General features: G+C 36.4%; 1 protein-coding gene across 4 annotated transcripts in view; it reads right to left on the bottom strand.

The window, feature by feature from the left end:
• The window catches only part of CLTC (clathrin heavy chain), a 65,445-nt gene that overhangs the window by 34,331 nt on the left and 5,179 nt on the right, over window positions 1-25,935 (bottom strand). For all 4 annotated transcript variants that reach the window (XM_078064351.1, XM_078064356.1, XM_036106119.2 and 1 more), the window contains exons 2-8: window positions 10,105-10,312; window positions 7,013-7,281; window positions 6,220-6,381; window positions 5,192-5,305; window positions 4,604-4,777; window positions 1,116-1,313; window positions 183-383 (exon numbers count right to left, since the gene is read on the bottom strand). In XM_078064351.1, the coding sequence (XP_077920477.1) occupies window positions 183-383; window positions 1,116-1,313; window positions 4,604-4,777; window positions 5,192-5,305; window positions 6,220-6,381; window positions 7,013-7,281; window positions 10,105-10,312 (1,326 nt within the window). The remainder of the gene's footprint in view (window positions 1-182; window positions 384-1,115; window positions 1,314-4,603; window positions 4,778-5,191; window positions 5,306-6,219; window positions 6,382-7,012; window positions 7,282-10,104; window positions 10,313-25,935) is intronic.

Raw genomic sequence — 25,935 nt, forward strand, 5'->3', positions numbered from 1 at the left:
GGCCATAAAAAATAAATACATTTTCAAAAGGTAGTAAGTTACTGCATCTCATACAGTATCTGTCCTTGTTCTATTCCTACAAGCAGTAAATAATGGACATTTTGGTGCAGCCTAGATGTTTCTAACTTGCTACCACGGTATTTAAATACAAAGCAAAAGTATGTTAACATAAGTCAATATACCTTATCTTCTTTTAACCATTTCTCCAAAAGCTGTTTCCGCCCTTGCTGAAGTACAGGCCTACACAGTTCTAAGGATTCATATTTGTTTAGCTGACCCTGGTCCAAAAGGATTCCAAAGTACTGAAGTAGAGGAGAAGTTTGACCTGGCTGGGCTGGGACACTCTGGAAACGACGGATAGTGTCTGGAGTACGAAGGATTCCCTTTAAGAAAAGGAAATGTGAAAGACTCTTTTTAAAGGTGATCCAACATCACACTAATAACTCCAAGGATCTCTTGGGTCAATCTTAAAAGCATGATTTCATCTACCAGTATAACAAATTTCAAATCTTGCATACACTAACTAGCAAAGATTCAATCAATGTTACACGTCTGGTTCAAGGTTATGAGATTATTCAGAATCAGAAATATACCAATCCAATTACAATGCCAGTGTGTAAGAGAACAGCATAATCGTAAAGTAATTATGGCTAGCTTTTGTTCCAGGTTCACATTAAGTGCAAACTTCAAAATAACTGATCAGGGTGTAGGGTGTTAATTCAGTCCAATTTAATACTAAGGTGATGAGAATGAATTCTGCTAAATTTCAGACAAATCTTCTTACCATAAACTAAACAGAATCTATTCAATTTTCAGGTTTAGAAATAAAATCAGTAGCTATCATTGATGAGGGTAAACAGTGTTGTAACTAAGTAACTGAACATTATTACATCTATGTAAATCATAACTTGCTAGATCTACATAATCTTCTGACACTGAGTTTTAAAAAGCCCTCCAAGTCTAGGGGCGCTGTCAAGTCACTTGTACTACAGGAAAATGCAACCTCAAAAGGGTTAGTTTCCCTGTGAAGAGCTGGTTCCACTTCTAACATTATTAGAAATAGAACATATTAACATTAATCCAATCATGCCAACTTCATTTCCATAACTATTTACCTTTGGTGCATTAGCAGCTACCTTTGCTGCCTCTGAGTAATTTCCCTGGGCAAAAAGAGCATTAAATTTCCGGGCAAAGAGTTCTTCAGCACCAGCTAAGTTGTTACGTACAGCCATTCTCAGAGCCAAATCAGGATTTTGTAGGACATTGGTGATATAAGGAATTATGTTTTCTTCTTCCACACATACTGACAGAACCTGCAATTTAAAGATTAATGAATAGCTGCAATGTATTCATTTGGATATCAATGATACCAAATTTGTTTAGAGCTGTTTACTACTGAATCATAAAGGTAATGAAATTGTGACAATTACATTCTTGTTGCCGTAAAAAAATTAAAAAAAATTTAGGGGCACCTGGGTGGCTCAGTCGGTTAAGCATGTGACTCTTGATTTCGGCTCAGGTCATGATCTCAGGGTCATGGGATCGAGCCCCGCATCGGACTCCGTGCTGATGTGTGGAGCCTGCTTTGAGAGTCTCTCTCTTTCTCTCCCTCCACCCCCACTCCTGCACACACATGCTCGCTCGCTCTCAGAAGGAAAAAAAAAAAAACAAAACACCCCAGGAGAAAGAAGACTAAAGGTTGCTAAGCCATTTTGGGATTCTTAAAATATGGCCATATTTATAATATACCACCTACTTCATACTATCTTCATACGGTCCAAACTAATTGCTTTGCTATCATCCATTCATTCTTATCATGGTTAATATCAAAGATTAAGGCTCTCCCATTTAGTTGAGCTCTGAAAGGCGGCTCTCCATATGGTTTATTGATTCTTAGGAGATAGTCTGGACAATCTACAGGACTATGAAAAAGCTCTGCAATCTAAATGAAATCTAGGGCTCACCTGGAAGAAGTTTAAGGTATACTCCTTTTAATTCTAGGATTTTTTTTTTTTTAACAGGACTTTCAGTAATTTTAATTCCATTTACACTCCTAGAGGCCAGATTATATACTCAATGAGGGGAGGGATCACTGAATCCTCATGCACCTAAAATACTGCAACGTATGCAGTAGGCACTTAATAAATGTAGCCACCAGTAAAGAAAACTTTCTAACTGCTTTTTATTTGGAGAACAGTTACTCACCCTTTCTCCTCCTAAAAAAAAAATCACTGTCACAGAATGATGCCCTACTTGCCTAACATCTAAACTACTATCAATGGACATGAGAAAGGGAGCCGTCACTTCACTATCTACATATCCATTCCTCTCCCCAGCACCAGAGCTGGTTATACACCTCAGCTTACAAACTACTTATACTATCCCAACAGCACTTCTCATATAATTTCTCATCTGTTTCTCGGTCACTATTCCACTAAGGACAGGGACATATCTTTCCTTAGTTGCATTATTAGCACCAGTGTTTTGCCTGAAATAAATGCTTGATATTTGTTAAGTAAATGAAAATGGGAAATTTCTGTCCCAGTACTAACAAGAATCAATACAATCTGAGAATTCAATAATCAAAGAGACAGGTAACAGTGTACCCTGCCTATTCTGTTTTTCCTTTTGAGAAAAATGAAGAAATTTTAACTTCCAGATGCTTTAACTTTTACAGGCCAGACCCCCTCCTGCATCCCCAAAGCTTAGGCTATCCTGTATCTGCCTCATGTCATTCTACAAATTAAGACATTAAAAGGAAGAAAGTAATTACTTGTTCTTTACAGTCATTTAAAGCATTCCAGACCCTCACCCTTAATTTAGTGCTTAGTTCCCAGGAAAAATAAGGAAGATGAACAAATCCAGTTCCAATTACACTGCCTGAAGCTTCCTAATGATTGCTACACCTTCGTCTTCCCCAAACACCAAATCCAGATTCATCTTTATCCTATTTTAGACTGTTCTAGCAGATTTCTAGCAACCAGTACTTAGTATCTATAAGGGACAGAGAAGGTTCCTCTACCTCTGAAGTACTCACTCAGTTCTACCAAGTTCACAATTTAAGCTAGATATTGGCAATAATGCTCTCTTGATAGCTTTTGATTTTTAAACCAACAGAAACCACAAACTCATTCCTTCAGGGCATATGTCCAGCTGCAATTGACTTTGATCAAAGACCAAAGGAAATGCCTTGAGGCCTAAGGTCACTATAAACACCCATCTCCCTACTCAAAGCAACCGGCACAGAAAATTTGTTGGGAAGGAGAATAATCAATAAATTCTCAGAATCAGAGTTATGAACTGTAAATATATATGGTGGAATTTTCCCAGATACTTTATTACCTTAAAAATATCAGCACAGTAGCAAAAATGAGGAAGTCTTTAACAACTTCATAATTAAATTATCACTAACCTAGTTCACCAAAAGGCCAATTCATTCCTGATTTTTCCAAGAGAGACCCATACAACTGAAAGCTACTGAATTTTTAAAGTTGTTTTAGTGCCAAGACACTGACTGGTATAGAAATACAATTAAAAGGAAAAGCCCCTTTCCTAATGAAGAACAGTGACTGAAGCAGTTAAACAAGCAATTGTAATTCATTGTGATAGATGTAAATGAGGAGGGCTACCTATATTCTAAGGGCATAAAGCAGAAGCACCTAACCAGGTGTGGAGATGAGACAGGGAATGGATAGATAGGGAAAGACCCTTTCTCTATATTATTTGCCTCTTTACACACATACCATTTTCCAGAAATTAACAGAACAAAGGGGGGAAAAAAAAACCCTATCTACTTCCTTTGCTTACTATCTGGGAAAAACACTAATTTGAAGAAAAACTAGCAAAAGGTAAGACCAATAACAGTATTGCTTGAAATTTTAAACCATTTTTTAAAAAATAAGATAACCTCCTGGTGGAATATTTCTGATCTTGCTAAAATACTAAGAAAACAGAAAAAGGATCACTTCTGACAATTTCAGAATAGCTAATATTTTCCCTATCTAATTGGATAACTTTCCAGGTACCCCGCAATAGCTATTGTAAAATATCACTTTCCAACATTAAATATTTAATAATAATTAAAGAGTTAGGAAAAGAGATGTAGAAAGAATTCTTTCTCCAATAGTTGATTAACTGTCTTAGCAAGGAAAAAAAAAGAAAAAGCATACTACCTGTCAAATGTGACCCTAATAGTTTCTTTGCACGTAGTCTTTTTTTCTTAAGATTTATTTATTTATTTGAGAGGGGGAAAGGGGTGGAGGAACAGACTCTTCAAGGAGACCCCCTGCTGAGTGCAGAGCCCTACTCGATCCCTATATTCCACAACACATGAGCTGGACACTTAACAGACTGAGCCACGTAGGCACCCCAAGAGTCATTTCTTTTGACAATGAAGACAGATAAACACAATCCTAAGTGACTATATGTCACTTCTCTGAGCTTCTTCTCTGAGTCAGGATCAAAGAGAGACTTTTTATCATATGCTTCTGTATTTTTATGTATATATTATTTCTGACAACCAAACCATTTCCTGTTTGGGAAGAAAAAGAAAAGTTAACAGTAGTGTTATTTCGCTGCTTAATTTGTTTCGAGATTTCCTTACTTGTCCCTTTCTGTTTACTCCAATTATTCCAGCTGTGGCTTCATGAGGTGCAGTAACAAAGATTGTTTCTCCACTGATTCTATTCATGTAGATACAGGTACCAGTCTCAAGATCATAGAGGTGGATATAGCCATACTTAGTAATCAAGAACACTACATCATGCTTTTCACTGATCTGTATAAAGAAAATCAACATTTCCGTAAAATCACGAATCTACAAAGAGAAAATTCAATTCCATTTGAGAGATGCTAAATTCTAGAACTTTGACAAGAGGTTTATATGAAAAATTAATACATATGGTTTCCTCATTTTTATAGCCATTTACTATCCCAAGCTCTTACAGCAAACAAAGAATATGAATAAAATGTATAACAGAGAAAATATAATTTTGAACTTAGAATAACCCAGTTTATGCATTACATGAAAATTTAGAATATTTCCTTACAAAGGTTCACTAATAAACTTTACTACTGAATAAAGGGTATTTTTCTAAGCACTACTAAATTATATTGACTGTGAATAGTAGTTTTGGTATTAATTTTGTTATGAGGAGAGATTTTAAAAGTCCATTTGTTTTGCTTAAAATACCTGCATTGCAACAGGAAAGTCATTTTGTGCTTCTGGAGGGAAGAAAACATCCACTGCCTTCTTTGGAAAGGGCTGGTTTCCTGTAGGTGGTGTGCCAACTTCAATGATATGTAACTGTTCAAAAGAAAATAAAATTGATACACATCTCTCTCATCTAGCAGTTGATCATAGCAGCTTTATTTGTAGCCCCAGACTGGAAACAACCCAAATGTTCTAAAATAGGTGAATATTAAACTACAGTACAACTATACCATGGAATACTCCTCAGTAATAATAATAATAAAAAAAAAATTCTTGTGGACATTATGCCAAGTGAAAAAAAAATGCCAATCTCAAAGGGTCACATGCTATACAGTTCTATTTATATAGCATTCTTGAAGTGACAATATTATACAAATGGAGAGTATTATTGGTAGTTAGGAGTTAGAGACATTGGGGAAGAGGGGAGCAAGTGGGTGTGACTATAAAGGAATAGCTGGGGGGAATCTGTGGTGATAGAACAGTATGTATCACGCATCTATTCCTGTTAAATGACATAGAACGAAACAAATGTACCAATGTCAATTTCCAGTTTTTCTCCTGTACTATAGCTATGTAAGATGGTATTACTCAAATTGTGGTCCACATCTATCTAGTCACTTAGGGCATTTAAAATATAGGTTATGGGTTCCACTTACTGAGTCAGACTCTCTAGATATAAGGCAAACAAATGTACATTGTAGCAAAATTGAAAAACATCAAATTAAGGCCTTTGGAAAAGACAAGCAAAATAAAGTGTCACTATAAACAGCTGATATAAAAAAGTTGTTAAAGAACATTATTCATTTTAGACAAGGATCATAAGAAAATATTACTTATTTTAGATAAGTATCACTAGAAACAGAATTTAAACAAAGTCACCTCAAATCTGAATATTAAAAACCAATTAACAATGAAGGGAGAAGACTATTTTGAAATTAGAGGACTAATTAAATTAGTAGAGAGACAAAGACAAGTTCTCAATAATAATTTCTGAAGCCAAAACTTACCTTCCCTCCAGCTTGACCCCGTACTGCAAAACAAAATAACGTTGATTCTTCTGCGTTTCCTTCCATCTTAAACTGCGCGAAACTAGCCGCATGTCCTTCAATGGGCTGAGACACTTTCCTATCTACAGAATATAACTGCATAGCTCCCACCACACGATTTTGCTACAAAGGATCAAAGAGAACAAAGTTTGGGGACCCAATGAATCTATAACTCCCAGATTCATTAACCAGTAAAACAATTAAAATGCTTTATATCACCTTTAGCAGGATCTGTAATTCTTTGTGTAGATTTGATACCTCTTAATTTAAAATTTGGCTCCAACATTATCTTATTAAAGCTTAACATGAATATTTAAAATGTGCCTCAAAAACAACCATCTCTTTACATTATCTTGAAAAAAAAAATCAATTGGTAAGAGTATTCTGAAAATGTACATCAGTATAAAGCCATTAAGCTAGCAACCTTTATTTCTTAAAAAAGACTTTCAAAATAAGTCTGATTCGGGGCGCCTGGGTGGCTCCATTGTTAAGCGTCTGCCTTCAGCTCAGGTCATGATCCCAGGGTCCTGGGATGTAGCCCCGCATCAGGCTCCCTGCTCGGTGGGAGGCCTGCTTCTCCCTCTCCCACTCCCCCTGCTTGTGTTCCCTCTCTCGATGTCTCTGTCAAATAAATAAATAAAATCTTTAAAAAAAAAAAAAAAAGTCTGATTCACCAGGATTAAACAGAGAAGACATAATTTCAAAATAAACTGCATTCTCTATACCTTTTATTAAACATATAGAAAAATGTTACCTGTGCAGATATGCCAGTCAGAAGTAACCACTTTTGCTTTGCATCTGTACGATAATTGATAATCTGGCACCCTGCAAGGCTAGAATGGCGATCAAACATTTTCACTGGCTGAGACTCTCCTTCCATACTCCAATGATAAACTGCATTATCCGTAACAAGAGCAACCGTATTCAAAGAGATCCATTTCCAGAAGGTGACATCATCAGTCATGGTATGGGCCTTCATTTTACTTTTCATTTCAATGTTAAATATCTGAAGAGTTTTCCCAGCTAAAAACAAAATTAAGAATTATGAATCATTAGGAAAGCAAAGTTCAGGATAAATTATTATCTAGCTAGACTATCTCTGTAACAAGATCTGTAACTTCAAAACAAAATGGTTCTATCAGGAGACTAATAACCAACTACAGAAGTCACACTGATAGGGCAGCAACCTTTAAAGAGATAGCTGAGACTAAGCCAACAATCTATATCTACAGCTGAAGCAAAACTATATTACCTCTACTAAAGACATTTTAAATAGTATGACTTCTATAGAATTCTAAATCCCAACTGAAAATGAGTCTGAAGACTTAACAGTGATGGAAAACAAGGTTGTAGCCTTCATGCTGATAATTAAGAATGTTTATGCATAAACTAAGTTAGTTGTAGGTACACAGAACAAAGCAAATCTGATACAAACACATGGGGAAAATGTCTACTTTTTAAAAGGCAGTCATCCCCCATCCAACCAAGTCTTGTGGAAACTGCCTTTTTGGAGGAGGATCTACTTCAACTCTGCCTTGTACCAAGCACATAAGAGAAGTGCATGCTACATCCCATTGGTTTAAGATACAAAGGGAAAGGTAGAGGTGCTGGAAAAAAAGGAGACAAAGGACAGTTTGAGATGCTGTTAATATGCTGGAGATACGAACAAAGTTCAAGCTTCATCCAATTAAGACAACAAACAGTAAAAGAAGGATGAAATTTGCCTTGAGTGTTAAGAGTTCACGGAGTCAGATGCAAAGGCTTGTACTTGTAATTTGAAATCCATCAGAATGAAAAGTGATTTGGCCTAAATTAACAGAGGTCAAAGCCCAAAGCAATCTTGAAGCTAGCTAATCCACATTAGTCCTTAGAGACTAAAGAAAACTCCATTCCTGAGCCACCGAGAATCTGGCTCTTGGAAAACAAAAACTGTGAGGGGGGGGTTGGCAGAATGGGACACAAAACATACAGCTTTGTACCATGACCCTTCTTACCACATGTATAAAAACTTCTTCCCTAAAACAAAGAATGCTATTCCCATCCCACACAATATGTAAACCACAACCAGACTTGAACAATTGTTAGAGTTACAGTCCTGTTTATAAAAAGAATCGAAGGGTTTAAAATTGGCTTCAGAGGGAAGCAGTATTTGGGAATGACTTACTTCCCTTTGCTGCCTTTCCCAGACCCTAGTTAACAGACTTTTACTTATTTATTTCTACACAAAAGGGATTGGAGTATATGTATGTAGGGTGATTTGGGCAGGAGGGCAAGATGACAGCTTAACTCCATAATATAGACATATAGGCACAAATCTATAATGCTATTACAATACTCTGAAAATTTTTGCAATTTATTCTTTTTATATAACAGGACAATAACTAATACAATCTAATTTAAGATAACTCACCATCTGCACACATAAGAAAGCATTAAGAAATGTGATAAGATAACAATAACATTAAAAATAGAAAAGAATTATGAGAAAATTAAAACGATGGCCTTTTAATAGAGAAGTGTGAGAGCTGCTAAGCAGTTGAATCTAAATTCTTTAAGGAGGCTGAAGGAAGCTTAATACCTTAAAGTATAATACATGTATTGTTTAACAGAAGCAAGAAGCTTGCTACCATAAAACATGTGGTCCTAGGTAAAAGCTGGACCATCTTTCCTTAAGATGAGATCAACAACTCCTATCTTGGATATGTAATGGTGACATAGTTATCTGACTATGCTTGCCTCCAACCCTGCATTTAATCTCCAACCAGTATCACTACTAAATACAAAGTTTAAATTATGTGAAGAAAAATCTGTTTAAAAACCTCAGCACCTGATGTATTGTATGGTGACTAAAATAATAAAATTTAAAAAAATAATAAAATAAAAATAAAAAAATAAAAACCTCAGCACCTTTAACAACTCACCCACAAATTTATCAAGAAATTACTAGGAACCTGAACTCCTCCTACTACTACCAAGAAGAAAAACAAAGCAAAATACAATTAAATGCCTTTTTTAGAGTCAGCCAGCTTGTCACCTTAGTCCTCTCACAAACATCTGTTTTAAAGGGTCAGTTACATTCTCACTCTATAGTTCAAAGGAAAAAAATTAATATAGGCTCCAGACAGTATGAGTTTCTTTAAACTTAGATAGGTTGTACGGTTCCCTACTGTGAGAACCAAAAAGTTAGTGTGAATAAACTCTAACACCCTTGATCCCAAAGCTTTAATATCCACCTACATATATACACACTTCTAACAATCAGTGTAAATTTAAGACTTTTTTTTTTAAGTAGGCTCCACACGCAACGTGGTGGGGCTTGAACTCATGACCCCAAGATCAAGAGTTGTATGTTCTACCCACTGAGCCAGCCAGTCACCCGATTCAAGACATTTTTAGGACTTGATAATCTAAATGAAACACACACCTGAAGTATAAAAAAGGCACAGCATAAATGGTAAGTTTATCTTCATAACAAAATCCTGCAATGTTTAAGTACTAATATTACAGTATATTTTATTCCAGAATATGAATCACTAATTTCTTGTCTTCTGTATATGGAGTTATATTTTTAGCACAGTCTTGTCACACAGCAGATATAAAATTTAAATTCATTCAATCTAAAACTTAAAATTTTTCTAAATAGTCTATGCTGAGGAGAAAGGAAGACATTTCACAGATACATGCCAAGTCGTGAAAGCAGTTAAAATCAAATTTAGTAATAACTTTAACTTTGCAGATTTAACCAAATTTAATCTACATGCTAAAAAAGGTAAATCCTAATTACTGTATTTGAATAAATTATACATAGGGGGGAAAAAGGAAAGAAATCCCCACAATCTTTTATACCTTTCAATGCAATTACTTTGCTAGCTGGATTCATGATGGCGCTGTCTGCTGAAATTGGTCTTCGAATTGGATTACTTGGGTCATTCATATCAATGATTACCACCTGGGCCTGCTCTCCTACTTTCTCTCTAATGCAGATGAATTTGTCTGACTCCATAGTTAGGGTACTGAAGCCAATGTTTGCTGGGTTTATACCCAGGTTCTGGAGCTGGGGGAAAAAACAAAAACATAGGAAGTCACGTTACAAAGTGAATCAGAAAGACTTGACATTCATGTATTGTTATCATTACAAATCCTCATTTAACCATTAATGCTTTAAGGTCAACAGTGACAACTCCATCACATTCATTCAAATGAAGCAATTGATAGCCAAATGATGGACCTTCTGTTCTTCCAACAAATATGGCATTCAATTATTTTGTTATAACCCTGTAGTTTTAACTAGAGATGTGTAACTCTGGGGTTAAAACTAGGCGGCAGAACAAGTACATAAAAGGGGAAAGGACTGAGCTACACCTAAAAGCTAGTGGGTTATTAATATTCTGAGTGACTAAATGTAGTATTACAGATTAAGTCCCACTAAAAAGTTACCAGCAGGTTTTATTAACCTTGGCCAGACTAACTTTTTTTTTCCTCCAAAGAATAGTAGGTTCACATGGAACAAAATACAAACAAAAATGAAAAAGCACAGGAAGGAAAAAAAACAAAAACACACCAAGTCTTCCTTCTGCCCGAGTCGCCTAGATAGCAATTTCCCTCCTCCTCAGAGACCACCACTTTCTTATGGACTGGCTGAGCCAAGTTATTTGTATTTTATCTAAATTCTTCTGTCAAATTCTGCTAATAGGACTTAATTATAACCAGGACAGGATCTGAATAATATACAACATAAGATTAAGAGACTGGGGGCACCTGGGTGGCTCAGTCGTTAAGCATCTGCCTTCGACTCAGGTCATGATCCTGGGGTGCTGGGATTGAGCCCTGCATCGGGCTCCCTGCTCAGTGGGAAGCCTGCTTCTCCCTCTCCCACTCCCCCTGTTTGTGTTCCCTCTCCCTCGATCTCTCTGTCAAATAAATAAATAAAATCTTTAAAAAAAAATAAAAAGATTAAGAGACTGCACTTAACTTTCACTTTCCTCTTATACCTCAAAGACTGCAAGCACAACCAGTTATAATGTGTAGTTACAGTAACACTGAATACCAGGGGCAAGGAGTCAAGCAATTGTTTAATTATTATAGTAAACATGGTACATTACAAACATGGTAATAAAATAGAAGATTAACTGGCTTTACAAACTCAAGTACACACTGCAAAGCAAGGCAAGTATACAAGCTATGAGGTAAGTAATTTATAACAAATTTGGTTACAGTAAAACTTTATAAATTATTAATTTTCATTTCTTCCTGACTTTAACTTTATAGTAACTTTTAGGTCCAGAACTAATGAAGGACGATAAAGAAAAGAGGTCTCCAACCACTTATAAGGGGACTGTGGGTGGGCTTCCAGAGGCCAAGTTGTCCATCTAGTTTCAGAGGTATATACATCTATTTTTCTGAGTGGATGGTTCTCAAACTCTTGTAAATTTAATCCAGTTACCTTTCTAATAGTTTGGAGAAAAAATTCCAAAGGCTCCCAGATCACCTAGAACTCTACGTGTAAAAGCAACACATTATCTTCTTAACTATTCTGTAAAATAAGAATTCTATGTTTCTAAGTCACTACACCAAACATTCACATAAGACAAATTTTGAGGTTCAATTGTCACAGCTTAAGTCCTACAATGTTAAGAAGAGTAAAAATTAATAGTGTTAGTCAAATAGTAACGAACTGAATCCCAAATTATTCCTCAGAGGCAGGTGCAAGACAACCATAAGAAAAGAAAATTATTAGGAAAGACAGCAGAGGAAGAAAAAAAAGAAAATCAAGAAACCTTTGTTTCTTATTCCCGACTAAGTCTCCAAATAAATGCAGTCAAAAAAGCATGCTGTCAACAGTTAGCACTGACCTTCAGCCTCAGGGCAGTTTTATTTGCAGAAAAAGCAGATTTGGTTACAAATGGGTTGTGTTCTTGCACTCCTTGCAATCTACATAATCTTACATTCTTTTCTCATTCTTCATTTACACATTCTACCAAGAAAGCTATGCATATATATTTTTTATCTTCTCTACCAAGAATGTATTAGTGCTATTCAAAATACTCCATGTGAAATAGACATACATGCTGTATTTAAAAAACAAACAAGAGGCAAGTGTCAAGCTCTCACCAATTCTACATGTTTAAACATTTTAAAAAGCATACTTAAGTAATGCCCATTTACACCACTACACAGGAAATTGCTCCCTCCTAAAAAGCTTCTCCCAGTTGTTAGGATAAGTGACAGAACTTCAAGTGACGTATTCCTATCAGTTAACAGAAAATTGTATTTGATTTCACTTCTTCAAATAACATCAGTGAGATTTTTTCCTTACTAGTGATACTTTTCAGCGAAAGTGCTCAGAACACTCACCAATTCTTCCCATATTTTCCTACAACATATTCAAAAGGGAAACATCCCAAAACACACAGTAATAGGACAAGACACCATCATTAAAAGCAATTTTGGCTTAGGTACATCCTTAAAATAGATCATATGAAAGGGTTATACTAGATAACTATGTCTACTAATATCTGCACATATAAAGACTTCTAAAATGCAACAGTGTTTTTAAAAAGGTTTTATTTTCAAAACAGCACAAACTAACCAGAAAAAATTCTTAGTCAATTATAAAAGTCTGATGGTATAGGAACTATCTACCACAGAAGTTGTGCAACAAACCACTAATAAACTCAGAGGACATGTAAGAGTCTCCAAACTTGCAGCTATTTTCAGAGAATACACAATAATATCCAAATTCTGGCTACATTTTTTATAGTCTCAATTGGCAAAATGTTGTTACCACTGAAGCTGGGGATATTGTTTTGCTACATGCTTGGAAATTCCTAGTAAAAAATTCTTTAACTTCAAAAAGTTTCTACTTTTTGATTATAAATTAAAAAGAATATGGAGTCAATAAACTTAGGTCCAAGAAAAGGGGTTACTTATTTTTTTTGAATAGTTATCACATACATATGGCAAAGTATTCAAACAGTACAAAAGGGTATACTATGAAAAGTCACCCACCTATGTTTCCAGTAATACCTCTCTCCCCCCAGCAATTAGAGATGCTTTTCCATCTTAGAGACAGCCTATGTATATGAAAGTATAGATTTCCATCCTCCCTTTAAAAAAAAAAAACACACTAATAGCACATGCACAAAACCATACAAATTATCAACTGCTCCCTTTTGAAAGAAAACCAACTCGAATGTTGCAATTCATTTGATTTCCACACTACATTTTGGGCCCTAGTCCTACTGTAGGACTTGACACTTAAGCCTAGTTTAGTTTCCAAAAAGTTTAAATAAACAAATTTACTGTTAATCAGCCAACCCAAAACTCTGTGGAAAGTCCTGGAACTGCATGTTAGAAATGACACAAAAATGGGGCGTCTCGGTGGCTCAGTTGATTAAGTGTCTGCCTTCGGCTTGGGTCGTGATCTCAGGGTCCTGGGATCGAGCCCTGCATCAGGCTCCCTGCTCAGTGGGGAGTCTGCTTCTCCCTCTCCCTCTGCCCTCCACTTGTGTTCTCTCTCTCAAATAAATAAAATCTTAAAAAAAATACAAAAATGTTTCTTTTTCTTTCTCCTCCCCTTCTCACCCCAATTTGGATTATTATGCCTGGGGGGAAAAAAAACACTACATTTTTAGTTTTTGTAGTGAGACATAGTATTTCAGATTCCCCATTATCTAGAGAACACAGAAGGTTCTTCATTCAAGTAGACAATTACTATAAAAATATATAACTTTGATTATAAAGTACAAGTACCATCCAAAATTAGTTGGTTCTGTGGATTCTTCATAAGAACAAAATGTCTGAGTTTAATCCCAGTTTTGCCACATAAATGATCATGGGGAAATCAGTTATCTGTGTATCTGTTTCCTCTTCTGAAACATCTGAGATCCCAGAATTATGAGGATTTAATGTAGAGCACTTAGAACAATGTCTGACGCATAGTAAAGACTCAATAGATACTATTAGAACACACATCAGTATTTAGGCCAGCTCAAATTTAGCTTTTTTTGTATTTGCATTTTACTATCTGCTTAATTCAGCTGTCCTACAGGTTGCTTGAAACCCTGGGTGTGAATATCTTTTCACTACTGATAATAGATTAGTGGTCTCTGGGTGCTTAACTTACTCAGACACTGTGAAATGCCTTTTTTTTTCTTTTTTTAAATAGAAAATTACACTTAAAAACTTTCAATTCTGTTCTTTAATTTGACTAAGTGAAGTTAGGTAGAGACCAGAATCTCCAAAACCACATAACATTTTCATGCTAAGTAACCCTATTTTAATTCCTATTTTTAGGTGCACCATGGAACATTGCTAAGGCTTTCTAACAAACTTGGCAAATATGCCTCTAACACCTTTGCTGAGGAAGCAAGCTGGGAAAGCTAATGCAGATGGCATAAGGTCAGTATCATCAAAAATTCTCTTTGCCCTAAAGAACTCAAGACTAAAAAAACAGAAGGTAAAATGTAAAGCAAACACAGAATTTCTCTCCTCAACGTGCAGAAAAGTTTAAGGCACCTTGTTCAAAGACACACACAAACCTATACTATACCTTTCCAAAATTAGAGTTTCCCAATCGGCCAATACCACACAATTCCAGGTCAATTTATCCAACTAAACTTTAAGTTCTTCAATTAAAAGAACTTTCTTAAAGAGTGAAACCCTCTTCCATCTTTGCCCTTCAATATGTCTAATTAATGTTACAGAGACAAGAATCATCTTACACAGAAAGACATTTCTCTTGCTATACTTTTTAGGACAATTATATATTAAAAGAGGTTTATGAAATCAGGAATCAACACTAATATAAATAAAAGACATAAATAACAAAAAATGAAAAGCTGTTCCTTAAAGAAAGCAAACTTAAAAATGGTGAAAGACCAATGGAATTTTTAAAGTCACTCTTTTTGCAAGGATTACAATAATTAATTCAGGGAAGAATCATCAGTGGATACTAAAATTAATGGATGAAATTTCCTCCCTTTGGTAACTGTAGTATGGTTATATAAGACAGATATTTACATAGTCTCACACTATTTCCCAAGATACTTATTACAAAAGGGAAGAGAAGGGCGCCTGGGTGGCTCGTCAGTTAAAAGCCTGACTTCGGCTCTGGTCATGATCTCAGGGCCCTGGGTCTGAGCCCCATGTTGGGCTCCCTGCCCAGTGAGGAGTCTGTTTCTTCTTCTCCCTCTGCCGCTTCCCCCTGCTTGTGCTGGCAAATAAAATCTTAAAAAAAAAAAAAAAAAAAAGTGAAATGGCATGGTAGCTTGAATTTCTTTAAAATGTTTAAAACAAAAAAAGCAAATACTGCAAAATACCGAAAATCTAAATGACTGGGATATAGCTCTCCCCAGTCTTATTTGAAAGCTTGCAAATTTATTTTTTTTAAGTTTTTAAAAAAGATTAAATTCTACTCATAAGGTTACAGAAACTGAAAATTAAATTGTCAGGAATAGATTTTTATTAGGCAATTTACCTGTAGGGCAAGAAAGAACGATACAACTTTCAAAAGGTAAAGATAAACCAAAGAGACGAACTATGAGAGATGATGGACTCTGAAAAACAAACTGAGGGTTCTAGAGGGGAGGGGGGTGGGAGGATGGGTTAGCCTGGTGATGGGTATTGAGGAGGGCACGTTCTGCATGGAGCACTGGGTGTTATGCACAAACAATGAATCATGGAACACTACATCTAAAACTAATGATGTAATGTATGGGGATTAACATAACAATAAAAAAATCTTCAAAAAAAACGATAAACCAAAGAGTGATATAATTCAAGTGTAAGAGTTATGCTCTGTAAAGGAGTTGTACACTGGATGTCTGCCCAATCAGAACTAAGAGGTTTGCTGCACTTAATACTATCCAAAATAGTGGCCACTGGTCACATGCAGCTATTCAATTTTAAGTAAATAAAATTTAATATTCAGTTCCTCAGTCACACTAGTCACAGGTCAAGTACTCAACAGTCACATCTGACTACTGTATTGGAAAGCACAAAATATACAACATTTCCATCATTGCAGTCTAACAAAGAGCATTGTCTTCAGACGTTTTCTTGGGAGTCTAACAAAGAAAAAGAAAACTTCCTTAACATTAAACTCCAGCAAAATATGAAAGACAGTTGGTAAAGTTACACAAGAATTTCAAACAAGACAAGGAGAAGCAGGAAAAAGTAGAACTTTCAAGTTTCAGAGTCCAGATACCTACAGGAGGCTTGGGGAAAAAAAAAATCTACAAAGTTCAATACTAGCAGAAGTGAGAACCCAAGAAAAACTCCTCAATCTGGGTGCCTCTTTCCCCTCAAGAAATCACTACACTTTCAAATAGGGAAAGCCCAGGGTTATAAAAGACTGAGAATGTGCAGATGTAGTAAGATGCCATCTCTTCAAAGAACTTGAAAAAAGAGAGGCCTTTCTCTATGCTTGGTAAACTACCACTGCCTCAATTTCTCAATATCATGAAACTTTTGGAGAAAGAGTACACATCTGTATGATGAATCCCTAATTTAAAAAACTGTAAGTTGAAAGAGATTGTATTAAAATCAAAAAGATATGGTAAAAAAAAATTTTTTTAACTTCAATATTAGATTCAGAAATCTAAGTTAAAGATTCATAAGTTTTTAACGCTTTAAAAGCTTTGTTTTTCCTGTCCTGGTTTTAAAACTATACTTGATTTGATTGTATGTGTGGCAAACAGAAAAGAGGAAATGTCCATCCTTGCTCGAGGGCGAGCAAAGCATGGCTAAGTGCTACATGAAAGGTTAAAGTGAGTTAGCACATATCAAGCACTTAAAACACTGTGGGGCCACATAAGCACTCTCTGTTTTTTGGATTTCTATCATTTTACAGTTATCTAGCTCAGGGACTATGACATCATGACATATACTATTCCAAAAGAGATTGACTCTGATTTCATGCTACTAACATTACATAGTTAAACCTAGGGTGGGCCAATTTGCTTTGTTCAAAACACGTTACAGGTGCCTGGGTGGCTCAGGTCATGATCTCAGGGTCCTGGGATCGAGCCCCGCATCGGGCTCCCTGCTCTGCGGGAAGCCTGCTTCTCCCTCTCCCACTCCCCCTGCTTGTGTTCCCTCTCTCGCTGTGTCTCTCTCTGTCAAATAAATAAATAAAATCTTTAAAACAAAACACATGTTACTAAAGACAGCTTAGGAATACCTCCATATAACAAGGAATCAGGAACCCAGTAATGGTGAGTCAGCACCTTATTAGAATACATTAGTGATCAACCTATGAAAATATTGTTAAAGGGACCAAATGGACTATGGATATATGTAACCCAAGAGTATACATTTATTTAAAAAGGAAGAAAATGGTAGAAAGCAATACAACCAAGTAAAACTATGCTATTTTTCAATGCCCAATTCTTAGACTAAAGAGGAGACTCTGTTAGCTCAGTCTGTCTCCGCAATCAATCACAATTGTTTGTGCCTACAAACATCTTATAATTAAAGGAATATTAGTCTTGCTTTAAGCGAGCAATTGTCACATTTGATCAAATAGGAACATTCACTGCAAACAGCCTTCTTTACAAGCATACTCAGGGAGATTGCTTCCTATTGAATGAACAGAACTCATTTACCAGCTGTATCAGCTGAAAATCAAAATACCTTAAAACTTGTGTTTATGACAGCATTACTAAGAACTTCTGTTTCACAATTAGTGCTTGGCTTTACACTTTCCAGATCCTTCCTCCTTGTTTCATCTGAAGAGTTAGAATAGAAAGGAAGTATGTACGAGCTACTACGTTTCAGATGAGACTATTTTGTAAGTGGTCTATGTATATAGCCGTATTTCAGTTACCTTTTCTGTAAATGAATCTTGTATCTTGATAGACTTAATAGGTGTTACCACTACAGAGTTAAGAAGTCAACAATTTGAGAGAGACCTGCTGATACTTGGATATTACTCAATGCATTTATTTTGAAGTTAAGTGCCTAAAGATTTGGTTAACTTCCTATCCCAAGTATTTCACTCAGCATAATTTCCTTTAAAAGTCCCTAAACATCCTCTACCTTCACTAGTATCAATCACAGTGACAAAAAATGCTGACAGCAGTCACTTCATCAAGCCCTTGAAACTAGCTATGAAACCAGCAGAATGTCAAATAAAAGCTGCAGTTGCTGTCTTCTACAGGAAATGAAGAAAAATGCTGAGAATGCAGGATTCCTTTAGTTCTTCCATCAACAGGATACTGGCCATCGTTTTGTGTGCTCCACACATTTCAAGCAAGTAAAAATGCCTTTAACTCTTGCTGACCCTTTGCTTCTACAGCACGTTAGCTTTTGAGGTAATCACTGTCTCTTTAATCACTGTCTCTTAGGAGAATGAGACTCTGGTCACTCACTCCAAAATTAAGTACTACATTCAAGAAGGAACCACAGTTGGACTGTAAGACTATTAGCTTTGGCAAATTACCAGGAAACTCAAAGAGCATTTTTTCTCCTTATAGTCAACTACTGACTGGAAGATTAAAAAACTTTAAATTTGATTCAGTCTTAAAAAATATTCCAATGATTAGATGAAATGTCACACACTGATTTTGTTCAGGCTGCAGGGGAATATAACGAAATTTTTATGCCCCAAATCTTGCAAACTCTCCAAAGTTATGCCCTTTTCTGCATAAATGCCATTCAGCTGGCACAAAATAAGTGAACGCTACCAAAGTCATGACTGATTACAGGTGTGTACATATGTGTGTTACGGGTAGGGGTGCAGGCGAAGGGTCATAGTTTGGATGTCCAAACATTCTTTTCAAAGAACTAGAAATGAGTCTTACTTTGAGGGTTCAAGATTATAAATACTTAGTGATGACTTAACATAAAAAACTTCAAAGGATGATCTGAATGTCCCTAGGCAGACACCAAAGGCTTGGTTTCCTGGTATAAGTAACTACAACATCTGGTCAGTTTCCTTACTATTAAAACTGTAAAGGTTACAAAGAAACTTCATTCTATGACAAAACTTCCCAAAATGTATTTTTAAGTGGGAGCCCAGTGATTCAGCTCAATCCCATTACTACTGCTACTGTTGCACATATTCATGTCTTTTTCTACCCTATACTGACAGACCTGCTAGGAAATTAGACATTCTGTGGTTATTGCTCATTTTTCTAGTTGGAGCAATCATTTAAAGCATGATCAGCATGTAGGTGCTACAAGTTACAAGACCAGTACCACTTTTTTTACATTTGAGTCACTGAAATATTTCCTTGTGAACCTAAATGCCAAAAATTCCAAGTTCAACAGAGTGAATGAATTAACACTCAGCAAGAAGAGTTACAAGCTTTCTGAAAATCATTTAATATCAACAAATTCAGGGAGTCTGAAATGTTAAAATGACTAAATGACCAGGATTTATTTTCTAATATCTACTGAGGATCTATTATTTGGCAACTTAACATCAATTCAATATTTTATAACCTACTATTTTTGTGTGAAATTGCCTTTCTTTGTGTTAAGTTACAAATCTGTCATTACTACTAAGGTAACAACCTATAGGGAAAATAATAGGTTTTAGACTCAGAGGGTTCTGAGTGTACAATTTGTACCTCACGTCTTTTGGGTTTTTTTAAAGATTTTATTTATTTGACAGAGAGAGACATAGCAAGAGAGGGAACACAAGCAAGGGGAGTGGGAGAGGGAGAAGCAGGCTTCCCGCTGAGCAGGGTGGCCGATGCGGGGCTCAATCCCAGGACCCTGGGATCATGACCCGAGCCGAAGGCAGACGCTTAACAACTGAGCCACCCAGGCGCCCCCTGTACCTCATGTCTTCTAAAAAGTGGAAAAAACTTACCATCTCCAAACTCTATAGATACTGCTTCACTGTCTGACATTCAGGGTTAAAAACATAAGACTACCTTGATTTTTGGTCAGGGAGAGGGTATGCTCTGGATGCTTGTAGATTTTTTGTTTGTTTTTAAATTCATGGTACTAAAACTTCCCCAGGCCGGTCTCAAACACTGAATACTTTATTTATTTATTTATTTTTAAAGATTTTATTTATTTATTTGACAGAGAGATAGAGAGAGAGCACAAGCAGGCAGAGTGGCAGGCAGAGGGAGAGGGAGAAGCAGGCTCTCCACTGAGCAGGGAGCCAGACGTGGGGCTGGATCCCAGGACCCCAGGATCATGACCCGAGCCGAAGGCAGACGCTTAACCGACTGAGCCACCCAGGCGCCCCAACACTGAATACTTTAAATCTTGCTTCTTCCTTCATTATCAGTTACATTTTCTTCCATTGTCTGAAAAAAGCTTCCATTCCAAATATTTTTGTTTCTATAGTTCTTAGATTTGTAACCTATTCTGTCACACCTCTTGTTTTAATTCTGTTATTTCTTTCTAAATTCAAAATCTGCAAAAAATTCAAGTTAATCTTCCACATTGCTGATTTCCACAGGGGCAATTCTGCTGTGTCCGGGATCAACTGTTTCTGTATATATTCTATTACTGCTGTTTCTGTATATATTCTATTACTGCAGGCTTTTATCTCGATAGGTCTTTCTATTCATATTAGATCAAGTTTTTTTTATATGCCATAGATGATGCCAACAGTTTTCTGAAGTTTTCTTCCAGTTCCAGTAGAAAAAAAATTTTTATTTCCTCAGATCTCTTCCTAGTTCTATGGTATTTTTTTCCAATAATCACACATTTAAACAATTAATGAGCAGCTACTGTATGCCCGACACTACACTAATACAGAGAATTTTACAGTAAATATGCTATGGCCTCCTCTATTCAGCGTGTAACAAGCACATAGCAATTACAAGGGTGCCTTGAGTTGCAAGGATGCATGCTTAGCCCAAATATATGTGGGAGTATACACAATGTCTCAGAAGAAATGGAAACACAATCTGAAGCAGGACACACAATTTAAGGGAGGACAGAGCTACAAATGGGAGAGAACAGAACTAAAAATACCCTATGTGCCCAAATAGGGTATTCATTTTAGCAAGTAGACTATTCCCTGGACACTCAAAAAAGCTTTTGACTAGTACTAGAATGTGGAAAAATTGGAACTCTCATACATTGCTGGTGGGGATACAAAATGGTACCGCTGCTATGAAAAATAGTTGGGCAATCCCTCAAATAATTAGAACAGTTCTAAACCATAGGACCCGGCAATTCCACTCCTACGTATATATCCAAAAGAACTGAAAACAAGTATTAAAAAAAAAAACTTTAATGTTCATAGCAGCACCATTCATTTATAATAGCCAATGGGTGGAAAGAACCCAAATGTCCATCAACTAATGAAAGGACAAATAAGATGTAGTATATCTATTCAGCCATTAAGGAATGGAGTATGCAGCCATACTGCAACATGGACGAACTTCAAACATTACGCTTAGTAAAAGACAAAAAAGGTCACTTATTATATGATTCCACTGATCAGTAAATCCATAGAGAGAGAGCCTGTTAGAGGTTGCAGGGGATAGGAGGGGGGTGGAAATTAGATACTGCTTAATGAATTTGGGGTTTCCTTTTGGGGCAATGAAAATTGGAGCTAGATACAGGTGATGGTTGCACAACATTGTGAATGTATTAAATACCATTAAATTGTTCACTTCAAAATGGTTAATTTTGGGGCGCCTGGGTGGCTCAGTTGTTAAGCGTCTGCCTTCGGCTCAGGTCATGGTCCCAGGGTCCTGGGATGGAGCCCCGCATCAGGCTCCCTGCTCTGTGGGAAGCCTGCTTCTCTCTCTCCCACTCCCCCTGCTTGTGTTCCCTCTCTCACTGTCTCTGTCAAATAAATCTTAAAAAAAATAAAATTCTTTTAAAAAAAATAAAATGGTTAATTTTAAGTTACATGAACTTTATCTCAATTTTAAAAGAACTTTGGCCCTGTTAATATAAATTCTTAGGGATTAGATATGCTTAATACATAGTTCAAGTAGTCATTTGACTTAGTTTATAAAGACATTTAGGGGCGCCTGGGTGGCTCAGTCGTTAAGCGTCTGCCTTCGGCTCAGGTCATGATCTCAAGGTCCTGGGATTGAGCCTCACATCGGGCTCCCTGCTCAGCAGGAAGCCTGCTTCTCCCTCTCCCACTCCCCCTGCTTGTGTTCCCTCTCTCGCTGTGTCTCTCTGTCAAATAAATAAAATCTTAAAAAAAAAAAAAAAGATATTTAAAATTATAAAATAATTTACAGGGGCACTTGGCAGGCTCAGTAGAGCAGATGACTCTTGATCTTAGGGTCATCAGTTCAATCCCCACACTGGGCATGGAGCCTACTTATAAAAATAAATAAAATTATAAAATAATTTACCTGAAAATGTTTTTCTACTCTTCACATTTCAGAAACCATCTTAACTCTTCATGTGCACTTTTTTTACATCAGTGTTTTCATTAGCACTGGAAAGTCATCTCCATTCCACTGAAGTGTTTTTTTAAAAAAAATCCATTATGGAACAATCATGGAAATTTTATAACCTGCCTAAAATTTCCATTTGCATATTAGAAGAGCTATTTTTTTCACTTGTTTTTGGATTATGATCTCCAGAAATATACCCCTAACAACAGACTGGGTTTTTGAGGGATGTTTAAAATGTTTCCTTACCACATCCAACAGTTATAATTGTGAGGCCGGAGAACAATAATTATTGGATATGCTACATTTACCTCTTCTCAATCCAGATTTCAAGCCTATGAAAGCCTTCAATGAACAGTGTTGTAGTATTCAAAACAATTGTGAGAGGGTTCGATAAATGTGGAGACTTGGTAAGGCTTTTAACATAAGGAAACTCTTGGGGCGCCTGGGTGGCTCAGTCAGTTAAGCGTCTGCCTTCGGCTCAGGTCATGATCTCAGGGTCCTGGGACTGAGTCCCGAGTTGGGCTTCCCACTCAGCAGGGAATCTGCTTGTCCCTCTCCCTCTGCCCCTCCCTGCTCGTTCTCTAATAAATAAATAAAATCTTTAAAAAAAAAAAAAAAAAGAGAGAGAAACCCATTTAAAAGAATATATATAAAAAGAAAACTTTCTTAAAGAATATTTTATGGTAAAAAAGCAAATTACCTTGGATTTGCAAGGTTCAAAGGGAGGAATATACAGTATTGCAGAGTGGGAAAAGACATGAAATTTGTAAACTATGTTCTCCCTATGGGTTTTTTTTCCCCTAATTATTCATCCTCAAATAAAGAGTGATCTAAAGTCAGCTGTTTGCTGAACTGAGCATACATGGATACTTCTGGCCTGTGTCCACAATGGTGGTTTTTAAGTCCTCTTTCTCAGCTATTCAGAAACAGATGAAGGCAACTCTCAACCCAATTCCCATTTTGATCTACTCTGATTCTCACAGTCTAGTAGATGGGAGTCATCAATGGGTTCTGCTCTAGAGCCTCCAGGAAGAAAACAACCTTCCCAAAACCCTGTTTTCTCCTATGGGATTCATTTCAGCCTCTGTCCTCCAAAACTTTAAGATAATAAATTTGTGTTGTTTAAAACAAACAAAATTACCTATATAGATATAGATACAGATCAAGGTCATCAGAAACTGCAATCCCTACGACCCCAGTATGCATCACTATTAGAGTTCTTTTCCTACTCCAGAAATGGACTGGATGTAGACAATAAAAGGAAAGAATCTGGTGTAACTCTAAGATCTTGGCTTCAATAACTGGATAGATGGTAGTTTTCTCCTTTAGCTTGGCATGTATGTTCTACTCTACTGGATAAAGGGAGACTCCCCTCTAGCATAGGGCTAAGAACTAACATTTGAGTGTCTCTATAAGCCAAGTCTTACAATATAAACACAAACACATACCACAGTCTAACTTCACAATTGCCAAAAATTATTTTAACTTCATAAATGAGGAAGTTGAAGAAAGATAAAAAGATAAGAGTTCAGATTAAACATCTGAGACATTTTCTACAATCACACAGAGAATTTTTTAATGTGGCAAAATGGTTTCAATGCACTCAATCCCTACTCTTTCAGAAATAAGGTTTAAAATCGGCTTTACTTCAGAACTTAAAGAAAAGTCCCTATTTACCCAATGATTCAGAACAGGAAGCACAACCCTACAAGTCTGTAACCATTTTTCCCCTCTATGGTTATGTTATTCATTATTCACACTGAGCAAACATGTTCAACTCCTACTTTCCTTCTCCCCCACCTCAAGCACCATTGTTTACCTAGAGTTCTATTCAAGTTTTATATTACTATAAACACAAAAACATGAATAATACAGTAAAATAGAAAGAAGTTTCCTGCTTTCGTAAGTGGTTTCAGACTGGAATACATTCACTCTCTTGTCATTAAGAAAAACTCCAGACATGTTTGAGAAGTTCAGCTTTATGAGAGGGATAAAGATAATACTCATTACAAGTTAACCTGATCCCAATCATTCTGCACAATTTTCTAGTGGGAACTTGAATAAAGCCCTTTAAAAACATCATCCAACCATTTAAAGCATAGAAAATCAAAGGTTGGTTCACTGGCCCCTACTTTTCCCCTAATATAAAAACTATTGAAGAGTGCCTGGGTGGCTCAGTCGGTTAAGCACCTGCCTTCGGCTCAGGTCATGATCTCAGGGTCCTGGGATCCAGCCCCGTGTCTGGCTCCTGTCTGCCACTCCCCACCCCCATTCTATCTCTCTCTAATAAATAAATAAAATCTTTAAAAAAACAAAAAACTATTGACCTAAAAACAAATCACTGGTAGAATGTGTACAAAGAACACCACAACACAGATGCAAAGTGCTATATTTTGCAGTTCAAATTATATAGATCATTCACCAAATGAGGCAATGTGCCACAATGCAAAAAGACCAAGCATTAAAGTCTGACCACCTACTCACTAGCTATGTGACTCTAAAAGTTAACTTCAGTTTCCTCATGTGCAAAATAAGGCTAACCCTACCTACCTGACAGGTTTTCTTGCTAATTATAGGAGATCATGAACATAGAATATTTAGCAGTATCCTTGACACAACAGTAGGTACTCAAAAAGCTATAATGGTCAATTAATTTTGATATTATAGATGTCAGGACAACTAAGATTTGATGAATAGTTATTCCCTTTAAGTAAGGACAAAATAAATTATGTCTCTCATAACACACACACAAAAAGGAGACACAAAATCCAAGTCTGACAGATGGGTTTTGTATAATGCATTCAGATCCAACCCTCCTGCCATCCCTTCAGGTTAAGAGCATTAGCCACAGGCACTTGACCAAGGGGGAAAAAACATTTAGAGCTATAAACTTTGCTATGGTTTACAAGCTGATTTGTGAAGTAGCTTTAGCATGGTTTATATGTAAATAAATTTAGAGAAATAACCTCATTCTAATATAAAGGATGGAAATATTAGTTATGAACTCATTTCCCATCTAAGTGAGAACATTCACTTTAACACTACCATCTTATAGGAGAACATATATAACACTAGCAAAGGTCTGACTAGCATTCCAGGTGGGTATTTTATCGGGATATAATAAAAAAGTAATTTAAAGATTTCTTTCTTGGGGTGCCTGGGTGGCTCAGTCAGTTAAGCGTCTGCCTTCAACTCGGATCATGATCCCGGGGTCCTGGGATCGAGCCCCACATCGGGCTCCTTGCTCAGCAGGGAACCTGCTTTTCCCTCTCCCTCTGCTGCTCCCCCTGCTTGTGCTCTCTCTAATAAATAAATAAAATCTTTAAAAAAATATTCCTTT

This window comes from Halichoerus grypus, chromosome 2, assembly GCF_964656455.1.
Source record: "Halichoerus grypus chromosome 2, mHalGry1.hap1.1, whole genome shotgun sequence".
Taxonomy (NCBI): Eukaryota; Metazoa; Chordata; class Mammalia; order Carnivora; family Phocidae; genus Halichoerus; species Halichoerus grypus.